General features: G+C 39.9%; 1 protein-coding gene across 3 annotated transcripts in view; it reads left to right on the plus strand.

Annotated features, from left to right (window-relative positions):
* ASCC3 (activating signal cointegrator 1 complex subunit 3) overlaps positions 1-25,713 on the plus strand; it is a 259,219-nt gene that overhangs the window by 220,832 nt on the left and 12,674 nt on the right. For all 3 annotated transcript variants that reach the window (XM_059700849.1, XM_059700848.1, XM_059700847.1), the window contains one exon: positions 6,123-6,347. In XM_059700849.1, coding sequence (XP_059556832.1) covers positions 6,123-6,347 — 225 coding nt within the window. The remainder of the gene's footprint in view (positions 1-6,122; positions 6,348-25,713) is intronic.

A 25,713-nucleotide genomic window follows, 5' to 3' on the forward strand; every position in this document is an offset into this window, starting at 1 on the left:
TGTGCTGCGCACCCAGCATCAAGCCAGCCCTGCCCACCTGCGCACACCTGCTGTGCGCAGAGCCATCTTGTGACGGCATCACAGCGTGACAACCACTTAGGCTTTTATTAGTAAGGTTAGTTTTTACAAAGAAATTATGAAACGCTTAGTTTAGAAAGATTGCTTTATGCACTGAGAAAAGGCATCACTGAAACTCCTGTGTCTAGGTAATCTACATGAAAACTCTGATGGCTCCTTTATTAGACTTAGAAAGATCTCTTTACTGCTTAGCATTTTTTCCAACCTAAAATGTACTCAGCTGTTAGCAGACTCATCTGATACTGATACTTCTGGCAGGGAGCAGAATCACAGTCCTGGTGAAACAGGGGATTAAGGCAATAAATCGGGTAATTCAAGCAGAATTGGCACAGTTTGGAGAGTAGTGGAGTCACATCTTACATGGAGTTTAGATTCTAACGTAAGCAAATACAACAAAAAGTACTAATGATCCAATTTACCTGAAAGTACAATAAGCATGGTTGTGAGCAGTGAACCCTGTTCACATATGCTGCTTCTCAGTGAGTTCAACACCACCAGGTTTTCCTTGAGCATTGGAGTAAGTCATTGTTCCTTTAGTTTGGCACCAAATGAAGTAGTTGGCTTGCATTTAGAAGTCATGCTTTATGAAAAATGTGCATCTCAGAGCACTAGAATCACACATCACAGAAAGATATGTGGGAACTAAGACAGAAATGCTCAGCTTATATTGTTATCAATCAATCTAAATTAATTGATTTTCCTTTCCCTCAGTCTCCCCCCTTCCCTTCCACCATCCTTCCCTCTCCCTCTTCATCACTCAGTGTAGGGAAGGGAGATGTATAATATATATAATCAAATTTGAACAAGATGGTACAGAGGGAAGTGGATTACTTAGTTAATATTGCTTTCAGCCAAATCCTTACTTCCCACATAATTTTATTTTAATTGAACTTTTCATATAATTTTTAAGTCTAAACCCATTTCTACATATCCAAAACCTGGAGAACCAATTCAGGTTGGAATATTAAAATAGCTATTCGATTTTCTTCTGGTAAAAGGTCAGAAGAAGTTGTCTTTATGAGCAGTAGTAAGAAATATAAATATGAATACTTTTTAGACTATGAAACATTTACAGCTGATTTCTTCTCCCTTACCTCTACCTATCTGGCTTATTGCCATCTCTGTAAGTGTATTTTGCATGCTTGACAGAAAGGAAGCTCCTGCTCACTGTGTTCCCCACTTCTCTGTTATTAATAGCAGCAGCATTCTCCTCATCCGTGAGGCTTCAACCTTAGACCCCTCCTTATCTGTTTTCATGGATCTGCTTGTACTGTGTTCTCTGCCGGGAATGCAGGGATTCTCTCTCCCTCTCTCTCTCCCTCTCCTGCAACTGTTCTAAGCCTAGAACAAACACTGCCTCCTTGGGGACACTTTCCAACACATCCAACTCACTTCAGGGCTCTTCCCTGATTAACAGTATTCTATGCTTAAAATAATTATTTATATTAATTATTTGCCTCAGTTTCATTTTAATTTCCTTGAAGGAAAAGATCATGTTTTATCTGAGCCATCTGCTTACCTGCTGTTCCATTTTTCTTCAGCCCCGTGGTAAGGCTGGGATGGGTGGATGGCTGCTGATGGAGATTTGGGTGGACCCCGGTATTGGATTGGAATGAGTCAATCATGAGGTGACAGTTCACCTGAAATTCACCTACAATAAAAAATAATAGCACTGTCATTGTAACTGGTCCTTGTTCTTTAGCAGATAACCTCAGAGAAAACAGAAAAGAGCTGAAATGACATATGAAAAGAAAACCAAGATGACACATGGGGCAAAACATTGTTAACTGCTAAGGTGTCAGCATACACTTCTTGCATAAAGCAGGCCAAAAGGGTGAAGACTGTGTTCAAAATAGTAGAGAGTACATGTGATGTTTTTGACTATTGCAAAACAAAATAAAACAAGAGACATAATTTAAACATATTTCCAGTTCCATTAAACAGAATGTTGCAAATATTCATTAAAGATGTTTTCAGCACACTGTTTAAATCAATTGAAATTACTTTTACACCACATTTTCAGTCTCTTGGACTCACCTTTTTCTCTCCCACTATCCGGCCTTTGCGTGGACTATTCCCAGAGTACTTTTCACTTCTCTCTTCATCTAGTTAATATCTGCTCATCCTCTGTGTCTTAGTTTATCTGCCTTTTTTTTTTTTTTCAGGAAATCTTCATAACTTGGTCAAATTTCTTTGCTAAACTCTCCCACTCTTCTGTGTATTTCTTCTTCACACCACTTGAATTGTGATCTTGTGATATTTAATAAGATATATATATATATATATATATATATATATATATATATATATATATATATATATTTGCTCTTGAAATATATTTATTTGGTCTTCATCCCTGTTTCTGATAGAGAGCTCCTAAAACCCTTATAATTTCCTAAGTGCTGAGAGCAGTAAAAAGTGCCTTTTGTTATGTTAATGAGGTAACTTTCAGAATGCACCTGAGAATGGAAACTCCTTACCAACCCTATAGTTAGAAAGTTGGAACTTTTAACCCCACCACTCCATCCCACCCTCATTCCCCAACCTCTGGGGGAAGAGAGAGAGGCTGGAGATTAAATTAATCACCAGTGATGTTATTAATCATGCCTGTGTAATGAAACCTTCCTAAAAACCCAAAGGACAGGGTTTGGAGAGCTTTCCAGTAGGTGAACATATGGAGATTTGGGTAGAGGTTCACCTCAGAGAGGGCATGGAAGCTCTGGGCCCTTTTCCTATACCTTATCTATGCATCTCTTTCATTTGCCTGTTTCCTGTGTTTTATCCTTTCATAATAAATAATAAACTAGTAACCTAATAAGTAACATGTTTCTCTGAATTCTGTGAGCCACTCAAGCAAATTAATGGAACCCAAGTCAGGGATTTTTAGAACCCCAAATCTGTAGCCCGTCAGTCAGAAACACAGGTGATAATCTGGGCTTACAACTGGCATCTGCAGTGGGGAAGAGACAGTCTTATACAGTTGAACCCTGAATTTGTGGGACCTGATGCTATCTGCAGGAAGATAGTGTCAGAATTGAGTTGAACTGTAGGACACCTAGCTGTATGTAAGACTTGCTTGTTGGTGTGGGACTTCCCCCCACCTTACCCCCTACACACACACACACACACACACACACACACACACACACACATTGAAATTAGTGATTGGAACGCTTTAAAAAATCAACTTGTCAGCCAACCAAAGTATAAAAAAGTCTGCTGTGATTGAGATTGTATTAAATCAATTTGGGGAGAATTAAGGTATCTTTCTCCATTAGTTAAGTCTTTAATTTTTCTTAGCAATGTTTGTGGTTTTCAGTATACAGGTCTTTTACATCTTTTGTCAGATTTATTTCTAGGTATTTAATATATTTTATATTATTAAAAATTTGTTTTTAGTTTTGATTTTTGGTTGCTAATATACAGAAATACAATTGATTTTTGTATATTAATCTTGTATCCTGAAACCTTGCTAATCGCACTTATTCTAGTAGGTTATTTTATAGATTTCATTGGTTTTTCTATATTGATGATCATATCATCTACAAATAAAGGCAGTTTTATTTTACTACTACTCTTTCCATCTGGATGCCTGCTATTACTTTTTCTTGCTTGATTGCACTGGCTAGAACCTCTGATGCAATGTTGAATAGAAGTACTAAGAACAGAGATCCCTGTCTTGTTTCTGATCTTAAGGGGAAAGCATTCAGTCTATTACTGAAATACGATGTCAGTTGTGGGTTTCTCAAACAAGCCAATTACTAGGTTGAGAAGAGTTTACTGAGAGTTTTGGGGGGAATAGGTGTTAGATTTTGTACAAAAAAAAATTGCATCAGTTGAGATGATGGTATGGTTTTCAAGTTTATTAATAGAGTGAATTACATTAATTGATTTTCAAGTATTAAACCAATCCTGTATTGACTCATTGCACATGATATTTCATTGTTAAGCGCATATACATTTAGAATTGTTGCGTCTTCTTAGAGAATTGACCCCTTTATCATTATATAATTCCCTTCTTCATCCATGATAATTTTCCTTGCTTTGAAGCCTGCTCTGCCTGAAATTCATATAGCTACTCTTGTTTTCTTTTGATTGTTGTTAAATGGTGTATTTCTCTCCATCCTTTTATGTTAATTTATATGTGTCTTTAGATTTAAAGTGGTTTTCTTGTAGACAGCATATAGTTGGATCATGTTTTTGCATTCACTATGATAGTTTCTGTCTTTTAATCAGTTCATTGAGACCATTGACATTAAAAGTGATTATTGATAAAAAGTTGACGCTTGAACAGTACTGGTTTGAACTGCATGAGCCACTTATATGTGGGGTTTTTTTTCTGTAAATATACAGTCAACCCTCCACATACCTGAATTTCACTTCTGCGGATTCAGCTCACTGTGAATGGAAAACAGTATTGGTTTTGTTGTTTCTGTTTTGTGTGTGTGTGTGTGTGTGTGTGTGTGTGTGTGTGTGTGTGTGTATGGGGGTGGGGGGGTGGTGTTTCTTTGTTAAGAAAAACAATGTGCTCTGGCATATTTCAGAGTGGTGCATTTTGCCTCCCCCTGCTAGAAAACCCCAAAAAGATATTTCTCTGATATTAACTGTGGGAATCTGGTCAAGTTCCTGAAGATAAATTTCACAATATTGTGAGAGTCCCCTATGATTGTCCCCCCAGAGTTTTTAGCACTCAGAGTTGTCCACACAGAGCCTCCCACCATTCCTCAATTGCAGATAAGGTTTTCTCACCCTGGCACCGGTTCCCCTGGCAGTTTCAGCTTATGAATCTCTGCTCCTCTTAGCGGTGACTCCCTGAATTTGCCTGTTTCCAGTGTTGGGGACAACAGTTTTTCCTGTGTCCTCCCCTCAGATGGAGCCAAGAAGAGTTGTTGATTTTTCAGTCTGTTTAGCTTTTTACTTGTTGTTAGGATGGAGTGGTAGCTCCCAAGCTCCCTACATGTAGAACTGGAAACTTTTTGAACAAATTAATTTAATCTAAAATAGTACATAAATCCTAGTCTTCACCCTTTTCTTACCTCACCAATCCTATTCTGCTCCCCCTTAATCCCAGCCCCACCATTTTTCTCCCACTTATCTATAGATCTTAAATATTACTTTTTCCAAAAAGCTTTCTCTGACCCACTAATGTAAGTAAGTCCCCAAATTGAATGTTTCTTCAGCACTCTGTACTGACCATACATTCATTACACGTGTTAGAACTTTGTCTCTGATGTACTTTTAGTCTCTAGCTCACTGTGTGGGCCCAGTGTCAAGCATGATATTTGATGCCTCGTAGAGTCGCTGTTATTTTTGTTGACTGCATAAATAAGAAAAGCATTCATGAATTTCACATGTATTACACATTACTTGCTTTCCCTTACATATTAGTAACTAGAGGCCTGCTGCATGAAATTCGTGCATGGGGGAGGGATTCCCTCAGCCCAACCTGCACCCTCTCCAATCTGGGAGTACTCAGGGGATGTCCTACTGACGGCTTAGGCCCACTCCCTATGGTTCTCTGCTCTCTGCAGGGCCTGCCTGCTCAATGCCGTGGCGATGGGCAAGCAGGCCCTGCTGTCTGCTCTCTGCAGGGCCCACTTGCCTGTTCACCTAGTCACCACCGTGATGTGCAAGCAGGCCCTGCTGTCTGCTCTCTGCAGGGCTTGCTTGCCTGGTCGCTGTAGCGACCCACAGGCAGGTCCTGCTGCCTGCTCTCTGAGGGGCCAGCTTGCCAGCTCGCCGCCAGTGGGACTGAAAGGACTGGAGGACTCCTGGGGGTGGGTCTGGCTGCGCCGCCTGCCTGCCGCTCCCTCGGCGGGGCTAAGGGGACTGGGCACCGCCATCTTTGTGGCAGAGTGACAGTCAATTTGCATATTCCCACTTTATTAGATAGAATAGTATTGAACAAAGCAAAATTCTTAAGAGATAAGGTTATCGATGATTTTTCTAAACCATGTTTTAAATGTCAGTAATTAAAACTAAGAAGCACATTATTATACTTTTGATCTAACACAATAATATATATGGATGTGTGTGTTTTTCAGGATGCGGAAGAATACACAGATTTACCAGTAAGGCATAATGAAGATCACATGAATAGTGAACTGGCAAAATGTCTTCCCTTCGAATCAAACCCTCATTCATTTGACAGCCCTCACACCAAAGCACATCTCCTGCTACAGGCACATCTCAGCCGAGCCATGCTGCCCTGCCCGGATTATGATACTGATACCAAAACTGTCTTGGACCAAGCTCTCAGAGTGTGTCAGGTATGAAAGTCATTTCTAATACCTACATTTTCTCCCATCACTTCTTTTTTATTGTTTTAGAATTAAATATACTTGCATTTAAACATTTTTACTGTGGCATTTTAAAGAAAAACCTGGTGAATCAAATCAAGAATTTTCAAAGGAAAAGCAAATATGAATTCCAGTCATTCATTTGATCAAAATGTATTGAAAGTAAACTATTACCAGGATTACCAGGCCCTTTTCTCGGCACTGAGCATACAGCAGTGAATGAGACAGAAAAGTATCAGCTCTCATGGGTTTCCAGTCAAGATGACAAGGACAGGCAAAAATATGTCAAAGGGTAAAAACTGCTATTTAAAAGTAATAATAATAATAATGTATAATATATAATAAAGGAAATATAGAGAAAGATGGGAGGGTAAAAACTGCTATTTAAAAGTAATAATAATAATAATGTATAATATATAATAAAGGAAATATAGAGAAAGATGGGAGGTGCTAATTTGTACTATTTTTTTACTGTTGACACTATTACAAAATGTCCCCATTTTGCCCCACTCCCACCCCCACCCCCCAGCCTTCACCACACTGTTGTCTGTGTCCATGGGCTGTGCATATATGTTCTTTGGTTAATTTCTTCACCTTCTTTTATCCAGACCCTCCCACTCCCCACCCCTCTGACAGCTGTCAGTCTGTCCCATGTATCCATGCCTCTGGTTCTGTTTTCTTCGTCAGTTTATTTTGCTCATTTGATTCCACGTTTAAGTGAGATTATATGCTATTTGTCTTTCTCTGACGGGCTTACTCAGCTTAGCATAATACTCTCCAGGCCCATCCATGTTGTCACAAAGGGTAAGAGTTCCTTCTTTTTTATAGCCATGTAGTAGTCCATTGTGTAAATGCACCACATCTTTTTTATCCACTCATCTACTGATGGGCACTTGGGCTATTTCTAGATCTTAGCTATTATAAATAATGCTGCTGTGAACATAGGGGTTGCATATAGTCTTTCTGATTGGTGTTTCAAGATTCTTAGAATATGTTCCCAGAAGTGGGATTGCTGCATCAAAGGGCAGTTTCATTTTTAATTTTGTTAAGGAAACTCTATACTGTTTTCCACAGTGGCTGCACCAATTTTTAATGTGGTGTTTAGGGACTATCTTACTTATAAGGTAACATTTAAGAAACAAAGAAAGGGGGTGAGCCCCGGGTTTATGTGGGGGAGAGTATTCCAAACACTGAGAAAACTAATTCCAAGACTCTCATGTAGGAACTTACTTGGTATATTCAGGGAAATCAAGGATCTATTGTAAAGAAGATGGGAAGGGGTGTTTAGAATGACGTCAGAGAGGGGTAGGAGAAGAAATTTTAGAAAAAAATGGGGTCAAGTCATGTAGGGAGTTTGTAAACCATGGTCAGGATTTTGGATTTTACTCTGAATGAGAGGGAAGATACTAGAGCAGTGGTTCACTAATGGTGATGTGGGATATATTTATGAATAGTTACTATACTAATTAAACAGAAATTCTCAAATATTTATTCATTTAAAAATACAATAATAATCCACTATACATTAATATAAATAACATGATTTTTCATGAAAAATAACTATTTTCCAAAATAATAAAAATTAGTGAAAAGTGTAGTATTGTTTTCTATTTTTGCAAGTATCTTTAATATCTTGCTTAATAGAAGTCAGGTAGATTAGTCACCTTTTGCAATGTTTGTTACAATATGTTTTAGTTGAAGTGTATGAAGAAAATCCAGCCTCACAGAGACGAGTAATTTTATAGCCTTTTCAGATACTTGTGGAAATTCTTCTTTGATACATATGAAACCTTGACATGTGATGTTGTTTTAAAGATTAGTTGCAGTGTGGAATCTGAAACCATGTCAATGATTTTTATAACTAGAAGGTGGCTAGACCATGTTGGTATGAGTGAGATTAGTAAGAATTGGTTGAATCCGAGATAGATAGATAGATAGATAGATAGATAGATAGATAGATAGATAGATAGATAGAGATAGAGATAGAGATATTTAAAGAGATCTAACAGATTCTGCTAATGAATTGGACAGAATTTTTAGGGAAAGTGAGGAACCAAAGATGATTCCAAAGCTTTTCTCCAGAGCAGCTGGAAGGCTGGGGCTGCTATTTACTGGGAAATTGAGAGGAACAGGGTAGGAGAAGCATAGCCAAGTGTGACTTTAAGAGATTTTGATTTTCTACATTTTATGACATTTCTGTAATAGAAACAATTTTAAAATTTTCAAAAGACCTCGGATGGTTTTAAAAGTAGGGTAATGAATCTGTGAAGATTTCTGTACAAGTACATTATGGAATCATTTGCAAAATTGAAGACTTGAAAATAAGTATCTCTGAGGCTGTAGAACACTGCAAAATATTACAATTTCATTTATGAATTCTACATCTGTGTAGAGTGTCTACATCTATATGTGAATATGTTCCCAGAGAGAAGACTCAGAATATTCACTAGATTCACTAAGTATTCAGAAGATTCACTAAAAGATTAACAGTAGCCATCTCTGTGTAGCAGGATTTGGGGCGATTTTTAACTTATTCTTTATGCTTCTCTAAAATGTTTAAATGTTTTAAAATGAGTTTCTAAAAATTTTTTTATCAGAAGAAAACTTAGTTTTATCATTTAAATGAATAGGGATATTTCCTAAAATTAGAGAAAGCATAAACTTATCAGGAATTAGGAGGGAAGTAAGGCCATAATAAACACATAAATTTTTTTGACACCCTTTTTGTAACCAACACATGGTTTATCTCTCTAGGAAGATGATTTGCCACTCTTCATTAGTCACACTTTATAAACGGGGGTTAAAGTTTCTAACATTTCGCTAGGGCCCTGGATACCCATTTGTGTTTTCTATAACTGTTTTTCCCCCCTTAAACACTGACCTGTTAATGAACCCTGGGGTCAGAAAGGGTTGGAGAAAAGTTGCAGGAGGAATTAAAATTTTCTACATGTAGATACACTTAATAGATGTATATAGGTGCAGCATATCTAAAAGTTATTTAATCAACTTGCTGGAACTTTCTTTTTCACTATTCAGTCAGTAATGATTTTCAGGCTATGTGATAATAGAAATTAGCAATTTCTAAAGGAGTCTATTTCTAAGTTTGCTAAAAGGGCAAAGGATTCAGAATTTTAGCTTCTATTAGATATTTTATATATAACATCTAAAGAGAATAGTTTTCTCGTTAATTATAAAACTAATACCTTTCATAGCAGCAAATCTGGAAAAACATCAAAATTATTCATTTATAGTAATGTCTTCACCCCCATGAATATGGTTTCTTTTCTTTTTTAAATTTTTTATGAAGCTGCTTTTTAATTTTTTATTTTGAAATAAAATTTAGACATACATTATAAAAAGTTTGTAAAGAAAGTAACAACAACATTTTACTATATTCTTTACGCAGCTTCCCCTAATGTTAACATCTAGCCTCAATACTAATCTAGTCCTATTAACTAGTCCACAGGCTTCATTCAGATTTTATCAATTTGAGTTTCACTCCACTAACATCCCTTCCTCTTTCATGACCTTGGCACTTTTGAAGAGTACTGGCCAGTTACTTTATAGAGTTACCCCTCCATTTGGTTTGCCTAATGTTTCCTCATAGTTACATTGAAATTATAATTTATTGGCAAGAATGCCACAGACATGATGCTTTACCATCTCGGTGTATCATCAGGAAGCATGTGACATGAATGTCTCATTATTGGTGACGCTTACTTTGTGCACATGGTGGTATCTGCCAGGCTTCTCCACTGCAAAGTTACTTTTTTCCCTTAATTGGTATCTTGTGCAGGATACTTAGAGGTTTGAGATTATGCAAATATTCTGTTTCTCATCATACTTTCTTACATTATTTTCAGTATCCATTGGTGATTTTTGTCTGAAATAATTATCACTCTTATGGTTTCTATTTCCTTTATTCCCAGAATTTACTGTAAGAAAGAACTTTATTTATTTATTTATTTGTGTAAGTATAGATTCACGAGTGTTTGTTTTATTCTACGAGGTAAAATCCATTACTGTCATTTATTTTGCTACTTATATTGTCTCAGTGTCAGCCACTAGGGCAGGGGTGGACAAACTTTTTGACTCGAGGGCCACAATGGGTTCTTAAACTGGACCGGAGGGCCGGAACAAAAGCATGGATGGAGTGTTGGTGTGAACTAATATTAATTCAAAGTAAACATCATTACATAAAAGGGTACGGTCTTTTTTTTTTTTAGTTTTATTCATTTCAAACGGCTGCACTAGGGCCTCTCACACTAGGTCCTGGATCACGTTGACATGCCCCATCATTTTGTGAACACCACCTCGCATTTTGGCGTCTTGTGCTTGTTCCCCTGTCCCAGGCCTGGAATCAGCCATTTTTCCATAGATCCCGAGTTCTTTTTATCAGAGAATGGTTTTAGAGACTGAAAACTGAGTGCCTGTTGACTCCGTCCCTACCTGGGTGTCTTCACCTCTAGACCCACTCGTGGGCAAGACTAGGAAATGGAACTATGTATACACAGACATCTATATCTAGTTGTTTATCTGTAAGTGTATGTATGATTATATGTGTGAAAAACATTTGTATTCATAAAATCATGAGTTCATTCTAATACCTTTAATTTCAATCCAACACCAAAGGGTTCATTTTAGTTCCCCCACCCCTTGTTAATTTATGACTCCTTTCTCCACCTGTGAGAAACCTGGCTCTCACTAATCAAAATACGTTTACTTCTTTCCCCAATTCTTGCGTACTCCTGATGTAGCTTCAGAATGACTAACCCTTCCTCCTCCAGAAAACAAATGTATTAGCTAGAGTATATTAGCTAGAGTAAATGGTTGTTATAGTTCCGTTTTGTATGTAGAGGCTTAGATGCTCCTTCACTTTGTACATTTACAAACACACTTGTCCTTTCACTTGTTTCTTTTACAATTTTTTATTGTGTTATTTTATAACCTTTAACTTAATAATTTATAACATTAAGTATTCTCAAGCATAATCACTGCACTTTATGCCTTCACATGAAGGTTATAGTTTATTTAATGAGTTCTCTATTGTCAGACATTATAATGAGTTCCTTTATTATAAACTAGAGTCCCGGTGCACAAATTTGTGCACCAGTGGGGTCCCTCAGCCTGGCCTGTGGGATCAGGCCGAAACCAGCTCTCCAACATCCCCCTGAGGGCTCCCAGATTGCGAGAGGGTGCAGGCCTGGCTGAGGGGCCCCACCGGTGCATGATCAGGGCCGGGGAGGTGCACGGGAGGTTGGCGAGCCAGGGAGGGACCGCGTGAGGGCTCCAGGGCGTGTCCAGCCTGTCTCACTCAGTCCCGATTGGCCAGACCTCAGCAGCAAGCTAACCTGGTCGGAGCGTCTGCCCCCTGGTGGTCAGTGCATGTCATAGTGACTGGTTGACTGTCTGCCCCCTAGTGGTCAGTGCACGTCATAGTGAGCAGTTGAGTGGCCTAAGCATATCATTAGCATATTACGCTTTGGTTGAACGGACGACCAGACACTTAGCATATTAGGCTTTTATTATATAAGATTACAAACATTAGTGATGACCCTCTTAAACACTGGCTTGGCTTTTCAGAAGTCACCTAGAAAGAAACTTAGTTGTCCTGAGATGGCAACAAGCTTCATATCTTAAATCTCTTATTTATGCAAATTTTTTGTAAGATTATGATAAAAGCAAGCCAGGAAGAGGAAAGACTATAAGGGTTGCCCTTGGAAAATTTAAGCAGAAAATTAAGAGTAAATAAACTTTTCCATGACTGATTGACCATTTTAATGATTGTACCCTATTCTCATTTGATGTGTGAATACTCTTGGCCTTAGAAAGCATTAGTTCAAGCAGTTTTCCAAGCAACAGCTCTGCTGGCTGATTGAAAATTACACTGTTGCCCTCATGGGACATCAGAATGACCTTGTGTTTTGTGTGTGCGACTCAGTGCCACCAGCTTTTACTATAAATTCAACTCTGCTCCTATTTTGCTATAAGGCTTAGGAAAGTCACTTAACCCCAGTGCCTGAGTAAAATACTGGTAGTACCTTACAAGAGTGCGGCATTAGTGTTAATGTTTAAAGTAAACAACAATTTGAGAACTCAGAGAACTAGGTCTGTCTTAGTATCCTCATTCTCAATAGTTCTATTTCCTTGCTTTTCCATAGTCATTTAACTCTAAAGATTTTTATTCTCCCTTTATTTTCTAGAAATATACCTTTTACTTGAGCCATCATTTAGATTATGAAAACTCCTTAATTTTGACTACCTATGTCCTAGGTAATCTTTCACAAAAGAAAACAATAGTTGTTGTAGTGGTAACTTACTCTGGCTTAAGTCAGAATATACAATATAGCTCGCCTTCTCTTGTACCCATCTAAAGTTAGGAATCAAGGTCATTTATGTCAATTCTTTTGTTTTAAGGTGTTTTTGTTATGGATCCTTTTAATATTTTTCTGTTATGAACATTTCCATTTCCATCCCACTCAACAAAAATAAAGGTAAAAATTTCTATACATATCTCAATTTTTTAATCTTCTTAAAATATTCTAATTTATAAATTGGACAATTTATGGAATTGATTATTCTTGCCATTCACCTTTAAGCTCCTCTTCTTGATCACATTAACTTTAAAACATATTTGTAGAATGTAGTAAATGATGTGGCATAATTTCTGTGCCAAATATACCAAAGAAAAAACTTTGTTAGCTTTTATGGGCAGAAAATTTTCAAATAAGAAGTGTCAAAAAATAAAATGACTTGTCTAAATTTTCCAACTGTGATGGCAAAGCTAGAACTGGTGAAAAGTGCCTGGTGTTTTGATTAGCTCTCTCCCTCACACTGTTTTTTTTTTTAATCAAAGGACAAAGGAATTGTTGTTCAGAGAAGTTAAATAAACTAAAGGTGATATGTTGAGGCAGTACATATGGAAACCTGAACTCTAAATCCTGCCCTAATATCTCTGATCTTTTCTAAAAATGACATGAGTCTTTACATTAAAATCATTTTTATTTACATGAAAAAACTACCTAAATGCAATACTAAGCCAAATCGTATAAGGATTCCGTTGTCCTATAAAGATGGATTTTAAAATTGTACTTGTGGTCTTGTCAGAATTTGTTTTAAAATGTGAGAACTTCACAGGAATTTCCACTTTTTTTAAACTAAGAATTTTTAAATCAATCCCTCCTTTTCATTGTGTACTCAAATCACCTTCCATTAATTACTCCAGTTCCCTTTTCAACAGTCTGTCTATAATTACTTTAACCAGTTTCTAAGAGGGACTTGTTGATATGATTGATATTTGTAATTGCTTTATTATATCACTCTACAGTGTCCAGTTGATATGCTGTTTGTTTTTTTCTTTTGTAGCAACTGCTTATGATTCTTCTTAAGGATTTTATAGTATGCTAGATCAACCATGAATTAATCACGTAACTGCCCCACATTCTTTCCTAAAACTACAATAATTGGAAATAATGGGGGAAAGGTCAGACTGGAGATACAACCATAGGAGAAAGGAGAATGCCAACAGAATTACAAGATGACCCTGTAATACATAGTATGTGCACACTAGAACAACCTATGCATAGTTTTACTATTAAAATACACATACATACATTTTATATTCCTCTTTCTTTCTTGAAGGTTTGCCTTCTCTACTCAGGTTGGATTATTGGCTTCTTTCACTGGCTTATCACCACCACCACTAATGAGAAATCCTTGGAGATAGCCTTTGTCCATCTCACTGATGCTTTTCTGAAAACCTTCAAACCTTTAGTAGCAATAGGCAATCTCAGAGGTTCTTTGCCCCAAGATATGGAACTAGCAACTCCCCAAATGCTAGCAGAAATCTTCTCTTTACTATTGAGCAAAAGTATAAAGTTCTATATTCTACATAAAGGAACATATTTATACAGATTGAATTCATGTTCCATTGCCCTAATGGAAATAGGCAAAAGTAAACTAGAGGACCTGCCTTAATAATAATCTATGTGATTCAGTTCTTGAAAGGAAGATCTTTAAGGAGCTATGTTATGATGGTTTCTCTGTTTTATAAATTCTTGAATCTAACTTTAATATAGAAGCTATTATTTTATACTAGTGTCCCAGTGCACGGATTTATGCACATTGAAAGGAAATTAATTAGAAGAAATATTTTAATGTCGCTATTCACCCTTTCTCTATAATAGAAGTGGTCAACCAAATTCAATGACAGATTGAAACACACGCGTGTGATTGGCGCCAGTGAGAGCTTTATATATATAGATAAACTTGCTTAATTAGACATGCTTTCTGACTTAGCTAAACTTTTTCCAGCCCAGTGAAGCACCCCAACTTCTCTTTCAGGTAATTGTCAGCAACACAGTAGTAAATATCAACACACAGCAGATTATTATTGTAGATCACACAGGGAAAACAGAGGGTAAAATATTTAGCTGCAGCAAGTGTTTGACTATATTCTGCGCAGTGAGAAAACCTGAAGTTATTTTCAAGTTCCACCATTTCTTTTCAGTCAGGTCAAGTTTCTAAATGTACTAACTCTCTGTTTTCTGGCTAATGAAAAGAAAATAGGATTCTACCAGGTCTCCTATCTACCTACTCCAGAACTGTGAGGATCAAATGAGATAAGGCACGTGAAAATGCTTCACAAACATTTGGTTAAAGTGTAAAATGTTTGCACCTGGCTATAAAGCAAGTCGGGTTCCTGGGCTGAAGAAACTTCAAGGAGGCTAGTCGCTAGGGAGAGGAAGCCAGGTGTTGCTATGTGATGTCATTACTGGGCACTCACAGTGACTGTTTCCAGGCTGGGCTGGGCTGGGCTATGGGCTGCACTTTGCACCATGGGGTCTTGGCAGCATTAGCCGCAATTTGGTGGGGTGTCTCTCCGAGGTGGTGGTGGGGCCTATGTCCCACTTGGGAGAAGCTGAGTTGGTTTGTCAGTGCCAGGTCCGTGGTACCGTTTATTTTTAAATGGCCAGTGCGCATCATGGCAGCTCCTGCATTGAGCATCTGCCCCCTGGTGGTCAGTGCACATCATAGCTACCAGTCAGACAGACACTTAGCCATATATATATACTAGAGGCCTGGTGCACAAAAATTTGTGCACTCGGGGGGGGGGGGTCCCTCAGCCCGGCCTGTGCCCTCTCGCAGTCTGAGACCCCTCGGGAGATAACGACCTGCTGGCTTAAGCCTTCTCCCGGGTGGCAGAGGGCAGGCCCAATCCCTAGGTGCAGCCCCTGGTCGGGCTCAGAGCAGGGCCGATTGGGGAGTTGGGGCGCCGCCCCGTCATGCACAAAGCAGGGCAGATTGGGAGGTTGTGATGCCACGCTCAGTCACGCTCAGGGTAGGGCCAATTGGGGGGATGGGGCACCGTCCCCTGTCACACTCAAGGCATGGTCAATGGGGAGGTTGCAGTGCCACCCCGTCACGCACAGAGCAGGGCCAATCAGGGGATTGGGGCGCTGCCCCCGTCACACACAGAGCAGGGCCCATCAGGGGGTTGGGGCACCGCCCTCTATCACCCACAGAGCAGGGCCGATCAGGGGGTTGGGGCCCCGCCCCCTGTCACACACAGAGCCACAGGGCGATCAGGGGGTTTGGGCGCTGCCCCCTGTCATGCTGATCCCGGTGCTGGGAGGCATATTACCCTTTTACTATATAGGGTAGAGGCCTGGTGCATGGGTGGGGCCCACTGGTTTGCCCTGAAGGGTGTCCTGGATCAGGGTGGGGGTCCCCACTGGGGTGCCTGGCCAGTCTGGGTGAGGGGCTGAGGGCTGTTTTCAGGCTGGGAGTGACTGAAGTTCCCAACCGCTCCTTTTTTTCTTTTTTTCTTTTTTATTCTGGGCCAGCTTTACCTTGAGGCTTGGCTCCAGCTCTTAGGCCTCTGCGGCTGAAAGTAGGTTTCTGGCCTTTGCTTACAATGTTGCGAATCTGCTGGCTGAAGTCTGGCAGTATTTGTTACAATGTTTCTTAAACTGCCCGCTCAGAGGCCTGCGGTGGCAGGCGGAGAACGTTGGTTTCCTCCGTCACTGAGGCAAGCAAGCCTCATGTTAGTTTCAAGCTGCTTGGCTGCCGGCCGCCATCTTGGCTGACAGTTAATTTGCATATCTCGCTGATTAGCCAATGAAAAGGGTAGCGGTCGTACGCCAATTACCATGTTTCTCTTTTATTAGTGTAGATATTCCGTAATGCCCGTCTTTTGAACTACTGAGTTTCACTCTTCTCTTTCACAGATAAAATAATATGTAGTTTATCTACTACTCAAATTAATGTTAATATGTTCTAAAAGGCTTGATCAATTGTCATAAAAAGTGCTAGTCAAAAAATAACTTTAATAAGCTGCATAAATAAAGGCAATTTCTATACTTTTCTCCATTTAGAAAACCTTCTTAAATTTGCAAAATCAAATCCTAAAAGGTTGTTGGTGGAGTTATTGTTTAGCCCAAACTTCAAAACAATAATCTGACATTTTTATCTTTATAACAATATCTTAATAAACTTTAAAAGTGTATTACATGTAAAATAACTAGTACTATAATTTTCTAGAACCCACTATTATTCTGAAAAAAACATTGCATCTTCAACCTAGTTTTAAAAGTATGTTAATTAGGCCCTAACTGGTTTGGCTCAGTGGATAGAGCGTCAGCCTGCGGACTCAAGGGTCCCAGGTTCGATTCCGATCAAGGCCATGTACCTCGGTTGCGGGCACATCCCCAGTAGGGAGTGTGCAGGAGGCAGCTGATCGATGTTTCTCTCTCATCGATGTTTCTAACTATCTCTCTCCCTTCCTATCTGTAAAAAATCAATAAAATATATACTTTTTAAAAAGTATGTTAATTAATAACAAGATATGTATGCATGTACATTTTAGGATCTGAGAATAGGAAAAATCTGATATGTGAAGCAAAAAAAAATATGATTATATAAATATTTCTTATTGACCTAATTCTTTTAACTGAAAAATACTATGACTATGCCTGGATCTATATTCCCATTAATAAATGATTCCCATTTGTAGTAGATTAAAAGCATAGAATATTTGATAATGCCAGGAGATAGAGCTGCCATGGAGCAAGGCTAATGTAACCTTTGAGGAATATTTACCTATGGGTGCACTAAGCACAGGCTCTGTGGGTTGTCAGTGTATTGAAGAATGTCAGTGTCAAGTAAATGAACAAGTTTTAGAATCATAGAGTCAAATACAGTTACCAGTGAAAATAGTCCAGGTATTACGGAGCTTAACAAAAGGAGTACTTAGTCAAGTCCTTAGTCTAATTCTTATTAAGAAATGTTTTGATACAGAAAATGGTAGATAAAATTTTCTATGTGTTCTTAGTAGAATCCTTTCATATTTTTAAATGCTTATAGTTAGACTAAATGAACAGACTACCTTTACATGGAGAGCATAGCACAATAAGCTTCAGAGAGCTTCTTCAAATTATTTTGAAGAAAAGATAGATGGGTTATAAGTAAATAATTTTTAGACTTCCAAAATTGGATTATACATAGTTAGTAGTCCACAATTTGAAGAGTTAATAATTGCAACTCAAGTCTTTAAATTATCCTAAAATGAAAATTACACTATTAGGTTTTTAGATATATCTCTTTTATAAGTATGTTTCAAGGAATATTAATACTATGAGCATACATTTGGAGGATTTTGTACCATGCAAGGTATGCTGGAACCTTATCAATAACTATTTATAATGTCACTGACTGTTAAGGTGACTTGGGCATAATTCTTGGCACATAGTATCTCTCAGTATGTCATGGGTGAATGGGATGAATAAATACTTCACTTTTTCCTATCTAGTTCTTTTTTAGGAGAAGATTGAAAAGGGCAATTTATTATGTGTAGATTCTCATAATGTTTTAAAGATTATCTGCCAAGTCTGAATTGTCTACCAACACATGTAGTCTGTTGTAAACATTAGTGTGACCTTATCAAATTCATAGAGGCGGGGAAGTCTAATTCAGGCTGCAGTCCTGGACAGGCTGCCAGGAGCTCATGTCTTGGCATAGGAGCCTGATGAAGTTTTATTAATGGGTGACTATTTAAAAACAAGTAATTCTAAATGAACTTAATCCTGAGTGATTATTCTTCCAACTGCAAAGGTCCACAGCAGAGTGCAGAATCATCTCCTAATATCAAAGCTATGTTTTAATTCTACAGCAGAACACCTAAAACTAAGCACCATTCCCCATTTCAGAAGCAACATGGAGTTGATGCATTTAGCATTTCCAAAACTAACACAAATGTGTGGATTTTAAGGTATTAAACACCTTTACTTTTATGGATTTATAGACAATCTCCTTTCAAGGACTGTAATATAATTTGGAAGGCTATTTCCTGCACGGTGACTCTACCTGTAAGCTTTTGTAAGACAATTGGTGATGGTTTATTGATGATATGATGCTATTATGAAGGATACTTCTACCCCCAGCTCCTCTCCTCATACCCACATAACAACCCTTTTCCCGGTTGGGGCTGTAGGAAATGAGTAATGCTTAACCCATTTGTGTGATCAGTTCACTTAAGCAGCTACTGTGAAATGTTAATCACAACTTTAATTTGTACTGCATTAGCATTTTGATTAACTTGTAGGCTTGCTAGCGCACTTGAAGCGCTTTTACTCATAGTTACAACTCGGAAATGACTTTTTGATTAATTAAGTTTGTTAGACAGCAGCTGAGCTTCCTGAATGCTAACCTTCTGGGGGTAAAAGTTCAGGAGAAAGTTACTGTGAACAACTGTTGCTATTGAAAAAGATTCTTATGAACATATTTATAGTATTTTAATTATTGACAAAATATTGGGTCATTATTTACCACTGACCTGAACCTTGAAAGGAGTGTGCCTTTCTATCAAGAAAGCTTTTTTCCGGTTTTCCCATCATCGTAAAACTGCTGGGAGCTCTTCAACTAAGTAGTGCATTTATTTCCTAGCAGATGTCTAACAACTAATGTTTTAACAGGCTGCCTGGGATGAATTTCCATAGTTGTTTTTTTTCTAAACTTTCTATTTTATAATTTTAGATTTACAGAAAAGTTGCAAAGATAGAACAGAGTTCCCAGATATTCATACCCAGTTTTCCTCTATTACTAACTTATGTTAACATGGTACTTTTGTCATAATTAATGAACTGATATTGATTATTATTAACTAGAGTCCATATTCATTCAGAATTCTCCAGTTTACTTAATGTTCTTTTTCTGTTCAAGGGTCTCATTTAAGATACCACCTTACATTCAGTTGTTATGTCTTCTTGGCTCCTCTTGGCCGTGAATTTCTCAGATTTCCATTGTTTTTATGATCTTTCCATAGTATGTTGCTCTCTCAAGACATTCTATATATAACAATCTTTTTATAAATAAATTAAAATCATTTTTTATCATTCTAGACTAAATAAATCTGCCCCTTAAACTCTGATAGTATTTTATCTTTATGTCGCTTAATTTGAACACAAGTAGCACCATTATCTAGTCATTTCAACCTTTGTCATTATCTTATTTTCACGTGATCATTGTAACGCCTACACTATCATTCCATACTTTAGGATGGCTCTCGGGGGATGTGAGGAAAAGGAGAACAGGTTCCTTGGGAGGGAGGAGGAGAGGGTGCAAGTCATCAGAATGCTGAGAGGGGTAGAGAGGCTGGAGCCTCCTCCATGCCACTTCACCAAGACACCCTGCAGCCTGTCCTGAAGACACTAAGGACTAAGTTCACAGACTATTTCTTCTTGTGGTGGGATTTTTTGTTTTGGGTTTTTTTTTATTAAAGTATAGTTGACATATATTATTTTCAGGTATAGAACATAGTTACTCAACATCCATATACCTTATGAAGTGATCACCAATACAGTTCTAGTAACATTTTGGCATTGAACAAAATTATTACAATACTAGGGGCCCGGTGCACGAAATTCGTGCACTGGGTGTGTGTGTGGGGGGGGGGGGGAGTGTCCCTCAGCCCAGCCTGCCCCCTCTCACATACTGGGAGCCCTCAGGCGTTGACCCCCATCACCCTCCAATCGCAGGATCGGCCCCTTGCCCAGGCCTGACGCCTCTGACAGAGGCGTCAGGCCTGGGCAGGGGACCCTCATTTCCCCCATCACTGGTTTTGCCCCCAGCCCAGGCCTGATGCCTTGGCCAGAGGCGTAGACCCCCATCACCCTCCGATCGCCTGATCGGCCCCTTGCCCAGGCCTGACGCCTCCGCCAGAGGTGTCAGGCTTGGACAGGGGACCCCCATCTCCTTCTGATCGCTTGCTCCACCCCCCGCCCAAGCCTGACGCCTCTGACCCAGGCTTCAGGCCTGGGCAAGGGGACCATCATATCCCCCCAATCCCCGGCTCCGCCCCCCACCCAGGCCTGATGCCTCGGCCAGAGGAGTTGACCCTCATCACCCTCTGATAACCAATCACCGGATCGGCCCTTTGACCAGGCCTGAGGCCTCCAGCAGAGGTGTCAGGCCTGGGCAGGGGACCCCCAGCTCCCCGCGGTTGAAGGCTCCGCCCCTCCCCAGGCCTAATGCCTCTGGCCTAGGCGTCCGGCTCGGGCAGCGGGGACCTGCAGCTGCAGCGGCCCTGCGATTGTGGGCTCCGCTTTAGGCCCAGGCAAGGGACCCCTAGCTCCTGGGACTGCCAGCTTCAACCGTGCCCAGCTCCCATCGCTGACTCCACCCCTACTTCCTGCTATCACTGGCCAGGGCGGCAAAGGCACCTGATTCTCGGATCATGGCTGGGGGCAGGGCAAAGGCGGCCCCAGGGCCGCCTTTGCCCTGCCCCCCAGCTCTTAGCTCCCCCCTGGGTTTCCGATCACTGTCAGTGGCAGGGGGCTTCTTCCTGCTTTCCCTTTCGCCTCCCTGCATTGTGCCTACGTATGCAAATTAACCGCCATCTTGTTGGCAGTTAACTGCCAATCTTAGTTGGCAGTTAATTTGCATATAGCCCTGATTAGCCAATGAAAAGGGTATTGTCGTACGCCAATTACCATTTTTCTCTTTTATTAGATAGGATTATTGACTATATTCCCCATGCTGTACATTACATCATCATTCACAGACTTTTTAAACTGAAGTTTAGAAAATTTTAATAATGGACCTTAGACCTAATCTTTTTATCCACCTGATAACATAATTCTTGATGTACAGTAAATGACTTAGCTTTCCTTTGTGTGGCCTAAGCCAACAATTCTATTTCCTTGCAATGAAGTTATCTTAATTTGGTGGTCACAGTGCTCAAAGTTTCTGTTTTGCCCTTGGATTATTTAAATCCAGAATTCAATTTTGTTTCAAAATATATTTAATGCCTGTATATCAAATACTAAGATATAGTTAAAACCAAATGATAGATTCAATTAATTTAAAATTTTGTTTTTCAAAAATTGTGTTGACAAAATTAGTTCAGACACTATGATCAATTAAACGTATGATAATTTGTCTGGAGTTTGTATTCTTCTGTTATGTAAGGGAAGAGGATAGATAGACCACTTTAAACCCTTCTTGAAGGGTATATGTAAACTAGAGGTCCAGTGCATGGATTCATGCACCAGTGGGGTCCTTTGGCCTGGCCTGTGGGGATCAGTGGACCTCTGTGCTGCTGCAGCCCAGCCTTACCCGCCAGCTCATTGGGCTCCAGTCCGCTGTCCGCATCAATCCTGCACAGCACAAAGTAGTGCGCAAAGTGGCAGGTGACCGGGGAGGAGCCTGAGCCTGGGCTGGGCGCTGCGCTGCTCCTGTTCATTCCAGCCCCGCTGCCCCTGTCTCTGAAGCTGTGCTCACCAGCTGTCAGCCCAGTGTCTGGCGCCCATCTGTCAGCTGAGCGGTGCTCCTGCTGTGGGAGCGCACTGACCGCTAGGGGGCAGCTCCTGCATTGAATGTCTGCCCCCTGGTGGTCAGTGTGCATCATAGCTATCAGCTGGTCATCCTGTCATCTGGTCATCTGGTTGTCCAGTCACTTAGGCTTTTATATATATATAGAGGCCCAGTGCACAAAAATTTGTTTACTCGGGGGTGGGGTGGTCCCTCAGCCCAGCCTGTGCCCTCTCGCAGTCTGGGACCCCTTTCACAATCTGGCACTGCTGGCTCCTAACCACTCGCCTGCCTGCCTGATCACCCCTAACCACCTCTGCCTGCCAGCCTGATGCCCCTAACCACCTCTGCCTGCCAGCCTGATCACTCCTAACAGCCTCTGCCTCAGCCCCTACCACCATAACTTTGTCTGGAAGGACGTCCGGAAGATGTCTGGTCTAATTAGCATATTACCCTTTTATTAGTATAGATCATTCAGAAGTAGTAGAATATAGGGTAATGAGCACAGATATGAATTGGAAAACCAGGATGCAATCATAACTTTATCATTTTATCCATATGAGATTGAGGTCTGGGATGTGTATAGTTTGTGTACCTCTCTTTGTTTTTGGTCTCTCCCTCTCTCCTCATCCATCTTTCCTTCCTTTCTCACTCTTCCCTCTCTTGCCTCTCAGTCAGCCATAGGCAGACACATATACTACCCCATTTCTACATTTCCTCTGAAACTTCTGAGTTGGCTAATTCTTTTTATTGTTCCAATAATTAAGGTCTGCCTCCTCCCATCCCCCCATCAACATCTTTCTTTTCAGATTTCTGCTTCTTTCATCCATGTATGTTTTACTGTCAATGTCTGCAAAATTTATATTTCAAGTATGTTCTAGATTGTAGATCTTTCCCTCACCTTTCTCAAACACCCATTCATAGTCTTCAGCACCATCTCTTCTCTTGCAGTCATCATAGTGGCTTCAATATAGCCCTATTCTACTTCATAATTGCATGCATCCCAGACCGATCCACTCTAATAATTACCGTATTCTGACCACTTTAGGCACCACCTTCGTGGTATCACCCTCTGACTCTCCTCTCTAACCACAAGTTCTGTACCAATCAGCTGAACATTTATGTTATTTATTGGACCTGGAACCACTTATGCTTTCCTCATCCATTAGTTCAGTCCCTACTCACTTGCCACCCTAAAAGCATTGACCCTACAGTTGACCGTTTCTACAGTGATGTCACCAGTAGGCTCAGATCTGTCAACTCTCTGGATTCTCTGTCAACATCTGAAGTCTCTGCTTCAACACCCAAATTAATCGTAATCACTATTGCTAGAAAAAAATCATAAAACATTGCTAGTTGCTTCTCTAATTTCTAATTGTTTCTAATTATTTCTATAATTATTGCTTCAAAATCATGCTTTTAAAACTCACTGTTGTTCTAGTTTTTAATTAATTCCCCCCCCCCCGAGTACTTTTCCAAACTTTTTCCTTCTCCTTTCCAGTACACCTTCTCCCAGTAAGAAACATCACCTCCCACTTACTGAGATGATTGAGACCCTGTAATATGAATGCTGTCAACGTCCATCCTCTTCACCCCAAAGCTTCTCTCTCTCTCCACTGATGCTGTGTGTGAGGTCTTTGGGGACTAGCTGAAGCCTCTCTTTCCTGGGAGGCCCACACACCCAGCAGCAGAAACCTCATGTTCCTCTGATCCCAAGAGGGTCTTTTCTGTCTGCAGCTGATTCTGTGCTTGGTATGTGCTGCCTTCTTTTTTGACTTAGGTTTTCCTGCCTCTGACCTCAGAGATACTACAGTCCACTTGGAAAGATAGAAAGTGAACCTTATAATAATAAGTAGCAATATAATATGAGTATATTGGCATTTCAGTGATGAAAGATTAAAGCTTACAGGAGATAAACACAAGCCTAATCAAACTCCTTGATTTTTCAGATGAGAAAAATGAATACCAATGGTGAAGTGATTTGCCTAAAATCTTTCATTTAATTTAAAGGCATAATACTCTAAGCTGTCAGGCCAAGTCTCTTTCTGGTATACAAAACCATCTTCAAACCGGAATCAAGTGTCTAGTAGGAGTTATCCATCTGTTTCTACTTAATCCAAACTTAGTGTTTGCTTTAAGCATTGTCTTGTCAGAAGACCTTCTCAGAGTTCCATTTTACCTAGTAGCACATTTACCATAGGATCTGCAGTCTAATATAGGACCTTCGGGAATTTCATACAACCTTCCTTGCATCCTTAACTTTATAGGCAGTACCTATACTGGTTAAAAGTAAGCACTTCAGAGTCAAGCTCCCCAGAATTTAAGTCCCTACTATACCCACTTACCAGAACTGTGTAAGTGGGTATAGTGGGGATTTAGGCAGGTGTTTGTTTTTTTTTTTAAACTGCTTTGAGCCACAGTATATTCATTTGCATAATGGGTTCAAATTCAATAACTTATATTACATGGTTATCAGAGTGTTTGACAAATAATACACACTTTACAAATGACCACTCTAATCGTAGTTGTTTCAGTAGTGCCCTGAGAGTACCTTAAATGCCCTCACCTCTTTATCCTTTCCCACCCTCACAGTTCTCATCTCCAGGTAATCCCCACTCTGCTATCCTCACCTCTGCCCCTAAGCTGCTCATTTTAACTCTTCTGGCTGCCCACTTTGTGCGCAAGATTTCTAAGTTCGTGCTCCTAGCCCATACTCTCTCTCCTGAGCTCATTTTTACCTGAATCTCTCATGTGGCTTTATAGTGGCACCTTAGTTAAAATACATTCAAAATCAAACTCATCACCTGCTCTCATAAATGACAGTCCCACAGTTTATGTTAATCATGATAAGGTTTTAATTGTAGTGTCATTTTATAAATGAATAACGTGTTATAAATCATATTTCCATCCTGTCACAGCTGGACATGACAAGGAATTAAAATTGATTCCAACTTAGTAGGAGAAAGTCTCATACACAGAGTCAGACCCATCCATTTGGCCCCTATACTTAGAATCATATTAGCTTTGCCTGGGAGGTAGCATGCCAAGGAGAAAGTGGATTAGCAGTAAACAGGGACTGTGTATTTTCCTCATGTTAATGCTAAACTGGTAAAAATGTCCAGTTATTTCTCCTTAGTATCCTAAAACAACCTTTTGTTGTTGAATATTATATATCTGTAAAGGACTTCGGGATGTCCTAGAGAACTGAGCCATAATCTCTAGCTGCTATCAAAGCCAGCCCCACTACAGGGAGGAGCATATGCCTATGGATCCTTATCTACCGGGAGGACTGCTATAACAGATAGGAGACACAGGGAGTCCATCCCAGGCTCAGGCTACCGGGACCACCCATTTACATGGACCATCCCTTGGCCTTAGCCCTGTCAGATGTGTACCTGTGAACAATATCGTGGCTTGCCCACTCAAACTGAGAACCAAGCCCACATCCTTCAGTTTGGCCTGAGCTACAGGGTCTGTCTTTGGCCTTGTCCCTTGGCTTTCTTCTAATTGCACACCTCTCCTAATGAAT

This window comes from Myotis daubentonii, chromosome 6 (genome assembly GCF_963259705.1).
Source record: "Myotis daubentonii chromosome 6, mMyoDau2.1, whole genome shotgun sequence".
Taxonomy (NCBI): Eukaryota; Metazoa; Chordata; class Mammalia; order Chiroptera; family Vespertilionidae; genus Myotis; species Myotis daubentonii.